Source organism: Callorhinus ursinus, unplaced genomic scaffold, assembly GCF_003265705.2.
Source record: "Callorhinus ursinus isolate GAN/ISIS: 27379988/994484 unplaced genomic scaffold, GSC_fseal_2.0 scaffold38, whole genome shotgun sequence".
NCBI classification, from domain to species: domain Eukaryota; kingdom Metazoa; phylum Chordata; class Mammalia; order Carnivora; family Otariidae; genus Callorhinus; species Callorhinus ursinus.
This window is the reverse complement of record NW_027397100.1, coordinates 5,358,842-5,373,345: the sequence shown is the minus strand read 5'-3', so window position 1 is coordinate 5,373,345 and position 14,504 is coordinate 5,358,842. Positions and strand designations below refer to the sequence as shown.

The 14,504-nt window shown below is 42.2% G+C and overlaps 1 protein-coding gene across 4 annotated transcripts in view; it reads right to left on the bottom strand.

The window, feature by feature from the left end:
* The window catches only part of CHD6 (chromodomain helicase DNA binding protein 6), a 192,856-nt gene that overhangs the window by 123,335 nt on the left and 55,017 nt on the right, over positions 1–14,504 (bottom strand). For all 4 annotated transcript variants that reach the window (XM_025875413.2, XM_073880411.1, XM_073880412.1 and 1 more), the window contains exon 3: positions 6,916–7,436. In XM_025875413.2, coding sequence (XP_025731198.2) covers positions 6,916–7,436 — 521 coding nt within the window. The remainder of the gene's footprint in view (positions 1–6,915; positions 7,437–14,504) is intronic.

The following is a 14,504-nucleotide window of genomic DNA, read 5'->3' as shown; positions in this document are numbered from 1 at the left end:
ATAAATGCAAATAAAAGTAAATACAGGGAAAAAAAACCAAAACTGGAAGCCCTCTGGCCCCCAGAACATTTATTTAAATGTCTTTTGGTCTTTTTGCTTTAAGTCTTTTCTTATCTACTAATTCCTTTAATACCTGGCTCAGTACTCACCACTTCCAAGGGACTGACTCTCCGGACCACAACTGAAACACTCTTAATCCGCAAATCCTTTCAGTTATTCTGTACATAGTTATACTAGGTTCTTTCGCTTGTTTATATTTTTGCCTATTTTTGGAACACTCGCAAGACTGTTTCTCTAACTCGTAAAGCTCCTCTGAGATAGGGAGGAATCCAGATGACAGTTCTATGACACCTTCCTTCCTCCACTATCCCACTCCCACCAAAAGTACTCATAAATAAAGCAAAGAACACAAGAGGCACTAAAAATATGCTGAAAAAAGAAAGAAGCAGGTATTCATCAAGCATTAGTATTTAGTAAGTGTTTCCTTTCAGAATCAGTAAAAGCCCACTATGTACCCAAGCCTAACCTAAAAAGCCCTGGGGATTACAGAGTAATAAGCACTCCAGGTGCTCCTAGAAAAATAGGAATGGAGACTTATCCAAAGCTTCAGAAGTGGGTCTCTGCCATTGTCATTCACATTTCCTCCCTACTTCAAATAAAACCCAGTGGGTTTCAAGCACAGGTCTCTACTCAGAACTTGTATGTCTTCACATTTGTCTTCTTCCTTCTAATAATTGGTCAGAATATAAAAACAAATCCCCCAGCGGAAACAATGCCAACACACTCTTGAGCCTAAGCCCAGCTCCAGACGGTTTCAGGAGTACTGTGTCAAGGACGGGTCAAAGACCAAATATTAGAATAAGAGATGAGACTGGTATTCTTATCACTCAGGAACGTACAAGGGTTTTAGGAGCTCTGTGCCAGGAACCAGAGCAGAAACCAATACATATTTATTACTTCATAGGGCTCACTACACCATTCATCTCTTTTCCTCTATTTGGATGTTAAATATAAAAATGTAAATATGCTCCATTTTCCCAGTGATCTTTTTCTGTTTCTCAAAGGATGGTCTAAGAACCAAGTATACTTTAATTATCTGGCAAGCTTTTGAATTTGCAGATTCCTGGGTCTACCTCAGACCTAATAAATCACCCTCTCTGGGGATGTAGTCTGGAATCTACTTTTCTAACAAGTTGTCCAGGTGATTCCTTAGGCACAGCAAAGTCTGAGCATCAGAGATCCAAGTAGATGTTCCTCCACTTAGGCTAGTTCAGTGATCAGTTTCGTTCTTTCTTTCTTTTCTTTCTTTTCTTTCTTTCTCTCTTTCTCTCTCTCTCTCTTTCTTTCTTTCTTAAGATTTTATTTATTTATTTGAGAGAGAGCAAGAGAGACCATGAGCTCTCTCTTGGACAGGCAGATGGAGGAGAACCAGACTCCCCAGACTGCCCCCCTGAGCAGGGAGCCCAACGAGGGGCTCAATCCCAGGACCCTGGGACCATGACCTGAGCCGAAGGCAGATGCTTAACTGACTGAGTCACCCAGGTGCCCCCAACCGATCAGTTTCTTGACTTTCAAGAGAGAGAATATAAACCATTCTGACATGCGTGGAAATGCCAAAGCTTATGCTCTGCCTTCAACAAAATGAACACCAACACTCAAGACCCTGGCTTACAAAAAACAACCTCCAGCTCAATCAAAATGTTCAGCTCCTGATTTAAGAGTGCAGCCTAAAAGGCCATCAATCTACTCCTCAGGCACTCCTCCCTAGATGTGTAGTAAGAACACCAGATGGCCTCACACACACTGGAATGGGTCATCTTTCCTGCTCATCAAACCATGCTTTAATGCCATGAAGCTAACATTTACTAAATTTTATTTCAAGAAAGAAAAATATGAAATTCATAGGCACATAGAAGCATTTGATCCTAAAACTGTTGTTGAGGACAGAATCTATTACATCTTTTTTTTTTAAAAGATTTTATTTATTTATTTGAGAGAGAGAGAATGAGAGACAGAAAGCACAAGAGGGAAGAGGGTCAGAGGGAGAAGCGGGCTCCCTGCTGATGTCGGACTCGATCCCGGGACTCCAGGATCACGACCTGAGCCGAAGGCAGTCGCTTAACCAACTGAGCCACCCAGGCGCCCTCCATTACATCTTTTAAGGTTCCTTAGTGAAAAATTTATTTGGCCTCCCTAACGAAGTGCCAAGGTGCTTTCCTAATACCAAAGCATTTTCCCAAAGCCCTATCAACATTATATGGCCCCCCAGGATCAGACTTGACACCTGCCTACCTTTCTGATCCCCCTTGCTGCAGCCATACAGGCCCTGTGTATCTACATATGGATAGGTCTGCGTATATGTTTGGATGTACATGTGCATGTGTATCTTTGTCTGTATGTCTTCTTATCTCAGTGGCCCCTTCCTCGTTGGGAAAAGGTACTATAATTAAAAAACTATAAAAGCAATTAATCTATACTAAGTGAAATTTACATATCAGAGTCAGGGAAATGACAGCCTAACTTGGCTCCTGGAAGAGCTTTCTTGCTACATTTTAAACAATAAAGAAGTGAATTAAGCTCCAAGATAATTTTAAGGGAAAGGAAGAGATGATAGTTTAAAAAAAAAAAAGCTTCTCGCTTCTCTTACTTGGGCATTTTGGACTTTTATCCCTTAGGCAGTAAATGAATATTCATCACTATTGATGTCATCCTTGAAAAGGAAAATCTGTTAGGCTCGGTCGCCTGTTTAGAAGAGGAGACAAGTTAGATTATCTGCTTGCTGCCTCAAGTGCAAGAGAAGCAGCACAGGAAAAAGCTGGAGCCACCTTATAGTCTTTAGAGGATTAGAAGACACTGTGGAGTGTGCAAATTGAAATTCTACAGAACAAGGGCCATTTCCTACAAGTAAAAAAACAATTTCTCCAATACTGGAATCTCCCCACCACTTTCCATTCCCAACATTCCCTACTGATGCATAAACAAGTGCAAAGCTGTGGGAGAAGAAAGTGGGAGCCCGGAGTCCAATCCCAACAGTGCTGCCCATTAGTTTTTGTGCCTTAGACAAGTTATTTTTAAAATGCTCATTTCTTTAGGGGTGCCTGGTGGCTCAGTCGTTAAGTGTCTGCCTTCGGCTCAGGTCATGATCCCAGGGTCCTGGGATCGAGTCCCACATCGGGCTCCCTGCTCCGTGGGAAGCCTGCTTCTCCCTCTCCCACTCCCCCTGCTTGTGTTCCCTCTCTCGCTGTCTCTCTCTGTCAAATAAATAAATAAAATCTTTAAAAAAAAAAGTTCATTTCTTTAGTTAAAACTGAGACACCACCTACTATTATTTAACAATGGAAAAAAATAATGGGAGTTATTATATCTTATATGGGTTTTATTTTCAGGGAGAAGAGCTCTACCCATTTGTTCTAGGAAAACAAATTACATACATATGATATAATATACAAATACGTAGTATACAAATACAAAAATTATATATAATATATAAATATGCAAAGTGTACAAATTATATATTATAATGTATAAATAGAGAGACACTCTTATTAATGTGTTGAACAACCTGACAAACCTCTCTGGTGACTGACCTCCAAGAGCATAAAAGACACAAAGCACAGTGGTCCCGACCTCAGACACTTAACTGATGTTGATGAGACAAGTCATACACACATGACAATGACAGTTTATGACTACACGCACCTTCTGCAGAGGGGAATGTACAAGACTGGGGATCAGGAGGTCTGAGTTTACGACACACCCCTGTACAAAAGTCACTTCTCAGTGGGTCTCCCTCTTCCTGGCTACAGTACAAGTCAGACTAGCTCTCCTTCAGTCTTTCCAGGGAAAAAATCTCTGATTTACAATGCAGAGCAAGGCTCCAAGTGCTATGGAAGAGGGGACATGCCAGCACACTGGTTTGGGGAAGTTCTATGGAGAAAGGGGACTTGCACCCAGATCTGGAAATGGAAAGGACTTGGGGTCCTAGGAAAAGGACAAGGGCATCATGTTGGGAGGAAGAGCAAGAGCAATCCAGGAGAAACAAGTCAAGTGCCTTTAAGGGCCAGTGACATCAGTCCAGCTGGGGAGGTCCACTGTCACTGGAAGTGGGGCAAGGGTCAGACCCCAAAGTGTATAAATAACAGAAAGGAGTCTGGATTTTGTCTTGGAAGCAGAAGGAACAATCAGAAGTTTCACAACAGGCATAAACTGTTAGAAGAAATCTCATTTCCCGGTCCCCTCCCCCCCCCCGCCAACATTTTACTCCCCAGGAGGGAATAATACTGGCGCAAGATTTTCAGCCCTTCTTCAAACTCCTCCCACGTGGAGAGACTGGGAAAAGGAACAGAGCAGACACAGCCCCGCGTGTGCTCCAGGCTTCAGTGCCTACAGTTCTGGCGGGGGGTGGGGGGCAAGTAAACTCAACTGAGGGAGTAACAAGCAGCCCAATTCCAGCCACAAGCTGGTGGAGGTTCTTCAAGCCCGGTTTATAATAAGAAAGCTGAAAACTGCACCTCCATCTCTGTTGACTATTTCCAAACTGATCTGGAAGGAAGAGAGGATGAAGGCATTTGATTCACCACCTTTTCCAACTACAAATAGAAATAAGATAATAACGGTGCTTCCGAAAGATTTACCAGTGGAAGCTGACAAGATGGACCGAAGGTGGAAAAGACTGGAAGCCTTAAATCAATTATGGAGCTCCCACGATAATCCAAGTGCTCAGTGAATGATCTGCAACTACCAATATCCAGGTCTGATCAGTAACTACTCTCATCAAAACATGTACTTGAGCCAATCTGTAAGACAGTAAATCAAGAAGCACAAAAAACTGAGACTCAATTGCCAACATTTTTTTTCAATTAATGTCCTTTCATAACTAAAACTGCTTCTGTTGGACCAGTGGGATCTTTAAAGGAACCAAAGCAATTTACTAAATATATAAAGGACAAGAAATGAAAGGCTCACCAGTGCAAAACCCTACCAAGCTACATAGAATTCTATCATGTTACAAGTCCATTTTACATCGCCCCAATATCAAGAGAGAAAGCCTCATGGAACTTGCCCACATTGCTGAAGAGATAACCAGCTCTGCCAGTATCCTCTCAAAGGGTGTCTTCCGCTGCCAGAAGTTAGCAGCCCTTGAAAACACTACCAAGCACTTCTCTGGCTCACTTACATTGTATACAGCCTACTTAGATCACAGACAGGTTCCCTTAGTATTGCTACACATATACAGGACATCTTAAGTTGTTTTGTGAAATGCCTCCTCGTGGCCCCCCAATGGAACTTATGGCAACGTCTGTATGCTCATCTCCTTGTTTCATAGCTCACACAAAGTAAATGTGAAATGCTTTAAGCAGGTAAGTGCCAGAGGCCAGTGCTAGTGAGCTCAGATACCTATGGCTTTCTAATACCTTCTACAAACAAACCAAAATCCTTAGTAGAGCTGTGAAAACTCTCCTCCAATTACCTTAATTCTAAAACACTATCCTCGGCGATTCCTCTTTGTTTTCTGAAAGTCACCCCACTAGCTCACATCTGGTTCTCCCTCACATGTGTTATTACCCTGAAGAACCACTTAAGCTTCTCCAAAGTAACTTGGAGATGAAAGTTATAGCGGAAGACAGACACTCTGCTACGTCACATACACATCAGAGATCCGAGTATACTCACTAGGTTCACTAAGAAACAGAGCCCCTAAGTTTCTTTTTAGTGAGAATCCTGATTTTTACCTACCTTTCTTGACCTTCTATAGGATACTTTAGGTCCACTGCCTGTAAACTACATTCCTAGGATCACCCCACACCCCAAGCCTCTATAGACAAAAGATGAAATCCCCTGCCAGGCAGAAGGGACTGAATATTATAAGGCAGTTTTAACTTGGATTATGAAATTATCCATCTGGTCCCAACAAAATCCTTTTGAAAATGAACAAACTATATAGTAAATTCTGAGTCATAGCATAAACGATCCAAAATGCTTTCTTCTCTTTAAAACTTACTTCCTCCATGCCTGACCCCACACAGGTCTGACAATCTCATTACTTTATGTCAGCACTCACATCAATCTCCTGCTCTACATTCTGCCTCTGCACTGAGGTTTTAGAAACTTAAATTCCTTAAGTTCCTTTTAACTCTATAGAGGTTATATTTTTTTCTTTGCATTTGCTCAGAAAGTTTAAATGTTCTGTACCAAGAATTTAGGAAGAAACAAAATGAAAAACATTCCATTTGAACACGATGACAAATACAGAGTTTCCTGAATGAAGAGTACATCTGGATGCTGACAGGATCTCTAGCCAGGACCCTTAATGCCACCCACTCTGTGGTGAATCTGTACCCATGCCCTCCGAGCTCTCTACTGTGGTCTCTACTGGTCTCATTTACGTATCCCCTCCTGAGCATTTCGTATCCCCTCCTGAGCATTACAGCACTCCTGAGCACAGTCAGGCACTGTGTCAGAGGCTGAATGAGAGAAACAGACAAGGAGTGACCCCACACTAGAGAGCTTGTGGCCGAGGGAAGCTGGGGAGTGCTCTTTGGTGTGTGCAGACCCACAGCTCTCCCAGACTGCCCACGCACTGATTCCCGGGACCGGGCACCGTCCTGACAGCTGCCCCTCTGCCACTCCACACTGCTGCTGTCCCCCAAACCTCCCTGGGTCACACCTCTGACGTACCTTCCCTTACACCCTATGCGTGCGAATGTATTTTAATTCTTCTTAATCCAAAAGGAATGGTAAGAAGTGGCAGGGCCAGTATTGAGGTTATCTTTCTCTCATCAGGAGGTGAGAAAGTGGTTCATTTTGGATGAAAGAAGTAGAGTTATGTCTAGGGGCTGGAGTAAGGCCAAAGGCAAGCCATTCTTTGTAGGCAGAGCCAAGTGTGCCGGGGCGGGGAGAGGGTTAGAGACGCACCTGGCCTTCTTGGACTTCGTCCTGGCTCCAGAGTCAGCGCTGCTCCTCTTCTCTTTGGCCTCTTTGGTGCCTGAGGCCTCCCGGGGCTTGCGCGCTTTCTTGGCTCCATCCTTCTGCTTAGGCTCCTTGGGCTCCTTGGCCCTCTTGGGCTCCTTGGCCTTCCGGGGTTCCTTTGGCTCTCTAGGTTCTCGCTTCCTCTTTGGCTTGGGCTCCCTGTCCCTGCTTCCCTTCGCTGTGCCCTCTGGCTCCCCTACATCCTTTTTCTTCCTTTTCTTCTTTACTCCCGTGCCTCCCCCTCCACTGTCCTCCATTCCATTATGGGATGTCATTTTCCGAGGGAAAAGGGTCTCAGCTTCCTCCTCAGCAGCATACAGGGCCTTCTGAGGCAGACAGTGACTGGCAACATCTTCAATTTTCTCTTCCTGATCAGTGCTACGGTCAAACGGGGAGGGGGATTTGTAGTCAAAATTGACAGAGGCATCAGACATTGGCGAGTGATTCAGAACTTTTAAATTTGACAACTGTAAAAGAGAGAGAAACAAGCACATTACTTTTCCCCATTGCATTCTTCATTCTAAAGTGCTATAACGTCTGAATGCATGTACGTGTTCAACATTTACTGATTTCCTACAGTGTGTTAGTTCTTCGTGGGCTAGGTCTTGGGGAGATAGTGGCAACCGGGACACACTTTATTTGCTTGCCTTTGCCTTTGTGGACCCGCACCAAGCCACTGTTAGCATATAAAAAATTCATATGTTTAAAAAAAAAAAAACAAACCCTACCACTCTAAAGGATTTCCCTGTTATGTGCCAAAATCTGAAACACCTTAGGAATCCCATGTCTAGAACAGGCGACAACAATGATGTCCCACAAGATACTTTTAGACCCTAGGCACACGATTCTAACCCCAGAATGGCATTTCTCATGCAAGTGCATGAAAGTTCTGCTCAAATGTGCTCATAAGTAAAAGTGGTATCACCGGATGGCAAGGACACAGGGGCAAACTCAGCATGGTGTTGATCTCCCCAAATCTTTGTTCTCACATATCCTCAAGCTGCATCAACATTCAGCTGGTTTGGTTTTCAACAAGAAAACCTGAATCATTCAAAACTACATCTTTTTTTTTAACTAAAAGTGGTGGTCCTCTGTATGATCATCTAAGCCCCCAGACACAGCACCAAATAACCTTTGACCACTTGCAAAAACAAAACAACAACAACAAAAAACCCTGCCCATATAAGAGAAAGCTTTATTGTGATAGACGCCATTAGAAGAAAATGTGTCACAGAAGCTGAAGGCATCTTCCTAAAAAGGAAGTTCTGAAGCTGTTTTTGAGCACCATTAAATAAAGGTGCAGCTTCCCAAGGTGACCACTTTCTGGAAACATCCCTTTGGAAGAAGTCACATCTCAGACTTTCAGGTCTGGTATCACAGAGTACATCTGTCGTTTTATAACCAAGCTAAGGTTGGCAATAATCCGATAACGTGGGTGCTGGTTTCAGGCAACAGCATACTCTCCTGGGGTGGGAACAAAGAAATAATTTAAGGAGAGCCTGGGAGGGACAAGCAGGCTTTCCAGGAAGTCAGCTCCAATCATCTTTGCATGATGGCTTAGGAACAGCACCATTTGTGACTAGTCTGCTCCCCTAACAAGAGGCTTGGTGTATGCTAAAGGGCACAGACACTTGCCTAGGTGGCGTGGCTTCCTTCCAGTGTTCCGGTTACCCAATCTGTGCTCAGACTTCCTGGCCCACCCTGGGAGTGATAGAGTACAAAATTCAGCTGCATGTTTCCCTTTCTGTGTTTCCCAGCTCCCTTCCCTAGTCCAATACTCCCAAACATAACAATGAGAATCCCAGGAGAAAAAGATGAAAGAAAAGAAGGATTTTTTTTGGAGCTTTATCATAAATAAAGTCCAGTGCCATAAACAAGTCTAAGTCCAGAAAGAATTGGTCATTCTGGCAGCACTCACGAAAGAAAGAAAGAAAGAAAGAAAGAAAGAAAGAAAGAAAGAAAGAAAGAAAAGAAAGGAAAGAAAGAAAGAAAGAGAGAAAGAAAGAGAGAAAGAGAGAGAGAAAGAAAGAAAGAAAGAAAAAGAAAGAAAAAAAGAAAAAAAAAAAAAAAGAAAGAAAGAAAGAAAGAAAGGAAAACAATTCAGTTTGACTACCTCATTGCTGATTCAGTACTTAGGATGGCTTAGGAAAAGGAGAAGCTAAGCAAACTTAAAAGGAATTTAAAATCAAATACAAGAAACTGCTCGAGATGGTAAATTTTATGCTACATCTTTTACCACAGTAAAAAGAAAAAAAGAAGAGATAAAGAAAAAACAAGGCAACAAGAAACCCAAGAGTGCAGTAATAGGTACCCCGGTGAAGCTCGGAACCTGAGAGTACACAGCCATCCCTGGGATATTAATGAATTCTGTGCAAGGGACACTTGACCCTCAGGAAACAAGTTTTTGCTTAGCATGCAAAGGTGGACACACTAAAAAAGCAAGAGATACAAGTTAGTTTATTAAAGAGGCTTTCAAAGACAACATATTCAAGACCTAATTCCACCAAGGCAGCTCTCTGTAGATAAAAGTGGGACCCTATTTTCAACTCATATCTCATTTCAAGGTCTATCTTTTGAAGGCTAGGGCCCTCCAAAGTGGAGGCAGATGGAGGCAGGTGGTAGAAACTGGATATGCAATCACTAGGCAGTAACAATAGCAACAGCTAACACATATTGGACATATTATCATATGGATATACTCAGAATTATGCAAAGCATGCTTCTTGATATCTCTAATCTTTACAACAATCCTGAAAGGTTAGTGTAAAGACACCTATTTTGCATAGGAAGAAACAGAAGATTACTGATGTTAGGTGATGTAACCACAGACACACCCTTAGTGAGTGGAGGAACTTGGATCTGGACCTTCTGGCCAAAAGCTAGTGCTCACTTCACTGAGCGCTTTATCACATACATCCCAGGAAACCATAACAATTGCTCGGCCACGAGACCAGCGTGATTGGACTTGGTTAGAAATGTTAAATGGACTTGGCCTATACAACCATTTTGGGAAAAAGTTAGGTAGTTCTTTATAAATGTAAGCATGTAACTACCTGACATCCCAGCAATTCTACTCTGAGGAATCACAAATAGTTATCTGCTCTACCCCCAATTTTACAGATAAGATAGCCAGGTCAGAGAGATGAAGCAACTTGTCAAAAGGTTATATTCCGGGGCGCCTGGGTGGCTCAGTCAGTTAAGGTTTGCCTTTGGCTCAGGTCATGATCTCAGGGTCCTGGGATGAAGCCCTGCATCAAGCCCCAAGTCAAGCTCCCTGCTCAGTGGGGGGTCTGCTTCTCCTTCTGCCTCTGCCCCTCTTCCCCTCCCTGCTTGTGATTTCTCTATTAATTAAATAAAATCTTTAAAAAAAAAAAAAAAGTTGGGATGCCTGGGTGGCTCAGTCGGTTAGGCATCTGCCTTCGGCTCAGGTCATATCTCAGGGTCCTGGGATCGAGTCCCACATCAGGCTCCCTGCTCAGTGAGGTGTCTGCTTCTCCCTCTGCCTGCTGCTCCCCCTGCTTGTGCTCTCACTCTCTATATATATTAATAAAATATTTTTTAAAAAAGATTATATTCCTAGGGCGCCTGGGTGGCTCAGGTGGTTAAGCGACTGCCTTCGGCTCGGGTCACGATCCTGGAGTCCTGGGATCGAGTCCCGCATCGGGCTCCCTGCTCAGCGGGGAGTCTGCTTCTCCCTCTGACCCTCCCCCCTCTCATGTGTTCGCTCTCTCTCTCTCTCATTCTCACTCTCTCAAATACATAAATAAAATCTTAAAAAAAAAAAAAGATTATATTCCTAAAGAGTGGCAGAGCGGGGACGTCCTACAGGAAGAAGGGAACCCCAAGAAATGCAACACAATTAGTCAATGTTAAAAAGGGAGAAGTATCCCAAGAGGAAGATATTAGTATTGAAAAAATAAAATTAAATCCCCAAAGTCAATAATCCACCAGAAATGTTTTTATTTTTAAGGCATCTTGTTGGAGGGCTTGGAAAAGATATCTGCTGATGATTAAAAAATGTGACAAAAAATATTTCTTCCATGTGTCTCAAGATCAATGGAGAAGAGGCAAAGAGCCTTAATAGACTGTTTTCAGCCTCTACCAAGAAGGACAGTAAATCACCACTTTGAAAATGGTCCTGAAGGGAACAGAATGGCGATGGTGGACTACAGTACCAGCAATATTTTACATTATATTGACAATTTACTAAACAGAGACAAGCACCTAGAACACAGGATGAAATAGAGAGGCCAACTGATAAAAACACTCAAAAACACTCGCTCATAAACCGCACTGTTAGCAATAAAACCCACTTCTCTGACTCAAAATTAGCAACCTATGATATTCCCAGAAAAGACACTTAAAGATATGAATCCAGATAAACTGGATCTGGGTCAGTTGTAGAGGACTGACCTCCATTAAGAACTAATGGAGCGATGATGGCCTAGGTCAATGGTTCCCAAACAGAGGGACGTCCAAGGAAAGTACTTGAAAGTCAAAACAGACTCTAATTAAGAAAATCACCCATGGTACCAAATGGATAGACCTCGAAAACATTATGCTAAGTGAAAGAAGCCAGGTACGAAAGACTACATATTGTATAATTCCATTTATAGGAAATGCCCGGAATAGGCATATCCATAGAGAGAAGTAAATTAGTGGTTGCCTGGGCCTGAGGGAAGAGGAAATGAGGAGTGCCTGCTAATGGGCATATAGTTTCTTTTGGGGGTGATGAAAATGTTCTGGAATCAAATAGTGGTGATCTTTATACAATCTTGTGACTATACTAAAAACCACTGAACTGCACAACTTAAAAGTATAATAGAATTTACAGAATGTGAATTATATCTCAATTTTTAAAAATCCAATATAAGGATAGATTGAAAATGGTCCTCTCGGACATTGCTGACAGCTCCATCAACTATTAAAAAGCCTTTTGTAGGGGAGTATAGCAACAATACCAAAATTTTATTTACGGATATGCTTTTAAACTGAGTGATTTCTCTCTTACAACAGAAATTAAGGAAACATTTACGTTCTCCAAAGGCTTAGAATATCTGATACACAATTTCTAATAGAGGGGAAAAAAACTAAATAATCTATTTGTCAACCTTTAGTAAAATGTTTAAATTAATAGCACATCCATTATATGGGAAGAGTATCATGCAGCCATTGTTATATTTTTGTATTGTATTACATATTATTATTATTATTAATTACAAAGCTTTAGTTAACATAAAAAAAAAGTCCACAACATACTGGAAAGTGGAAAAAAAATCTATGGTCTAATCTTATTTTTGTTTTTTAAAAATGCTATTTTTCAACACTAGTTTTTTAAAATAAATTTAGGACACATACCAGATGTTAACCATCATTATGTCTGGGTGATAGGACTGTAGGTAACATTCACTTCTTTCTTTGTAACTTTCTGAAAGTTATTATTTGTTTCCATGTCTCCCATGACTAGAATGTAAGCTTCAGAAGGCAGTGACTGAGGTATTCCCCAATCTTTGTGGCTTATGGTAAAACTCATACGGTTATTGAATGAAATAAGTATTTTCAATTTGAAAAACAGAAAAAAGTCTATAAAAGTGTACATGTAAACAAAACTGACAACAAATTCCTGTGTATAGAAGAAAGACTGGAAGAAAATCGACAAGAAGTTAGCAGTCATCACCTGAGGCTGTGCAAATTTGGTTGTTTTTCTACATAGACATCTACATTTTTAGTATCAAGGATATTACTTTTGCAATACTTGTAATAAAAATATTTTCACATAGATGTAATAGAAAAATCTTAAAGACTTTAATAATGAACAGGAAAAGCTTTTTTGCCAGGCAATTCATACTCCTCCAAATTACTATGATTCAGGAATCAAAGGTAGAATATGAGAGGCACCAGCACCACGATCACATTTGACTGAGTGCTGGGAAAAGAGAATGCTTGTCGCCCTCAGGTCGGAAAGGTCCCCCACACGCCCTCCATCCCAAAGCGCTTCGGTGCATCTTTGGCCCCGTGGTGAGCAAGGCCCAGCTCCTCCTGCTGTCTGCCTCACAGTCTTCCATTTTCTCCAGCAGGAAGATGAAAATGTTCTATGCTTAGACTTACTTAAGGTCAAGAAATTAGCTCAACATAAAAATGAGTAGAGGGCGCCTGGGTGGCTCAGTCGTTAAGCGTCTGCCTTCAGCTCAGATCATGATCCCAGGGTCCTGGGATGGAGCCCCGCATTGGGCTCCCTGCTCGGCGGGAAGCCTGCTTCTCCCTCTCCCACTCCCCCTGCTTGTGTTCCCTCTCTCGCTGTCTCTGTCTGTCAAATAAATAAATAAAATCTTTAAAATAAAAAAAATAAAAATGAGTAGAATAGCTTATCTAAATCTGAAACCTTCTGACTTTTTTTAAAGTCCAAATGATAAAAATGAAAATAAGATCCACTATTAATGAAATAATATGAATAATATGAAATATAAATGAAAATGTCTATTTGCAGACATTTTCAGGTGAAGCAGACATTTTCTTTTTTTTTTTTTAAGACTTTCATTTATTTGACAGAGAGAGACACAGCGAAAGCAGGAACACAAGCAGGGGGAGTGGGAGAGGGAGAAGCAGGCTTCCTGCCGAGCAGGGAGCCCGATGCAGGGCTCGATCCCAGGACCCTGGGATCATGATCTGAGCCGAAGGCAGACGCTTAACAACTGAGCCACCCAGGCGCCCCTGAAGCAGACATTTTCAGGTGGTAAAAGTTATTTTCCAACTAAAATTAGGATTGTCTTATTCTTTCACCTTCACTTTCTTCTGAAAGAATATTTCCTACAGTTATCTGACCATGGGATAGACTAAAAGTGAAAACCCACATTTCCTCGCCTTTCTTATTGCCATTGTACTGGGCTCAGTCATTTGGCAAGCAAGCTGTGCTGGGTGAGCAAGACCCAGGAACAATGGCCAACTGTGTGTGTGTCCCTTTAGTGTTCCCTCCTCCATTTAGAATATTCAATCCCTCTTTACCCAGGAGTCCTGTGCTCTGGATGACAGAGCAAGCGTTCTGACCCTGATGTGGCTCCTCATGTAGTCAGAGGCGGTTAGCACCAGGAGGAGGAGAGGTCAGTTTCAAGGCATCTAAGGATAATGTAGGTAGAGGTGTCCAAGAGGCTCTTGGGCATACTTTCCAAAAGATATTTCTTTCCCTTGTTTTTTTAAAAGATTTTATTTATTTGTTTGCTTGTTTGTTTATTTATTTATTTATGAGGAGGCGGGGAGAGAGACAGAGAGAGCATGAGCAGGGACAGAGGGAGAGGGAGAAGCAGACTCCCTGCCTAGCAGCGAGCCTGATGTCGGGGCTCAATTCCAGGACTCTGGGATCATGACCTGAGCTGAAGGCAGACACTTAACTGTCTGAGCCACCCAGGCACCCCTTCTGAAAGACATTTCTACAAGAATGAATCAGACTGCCCAGGAAGAATGGACAAAGAGGGAAGAAGAACAGGACCAAAACCTGACAAGCACTAATATTAAGGGTCCCCAGAGGAAGAACCTACAGA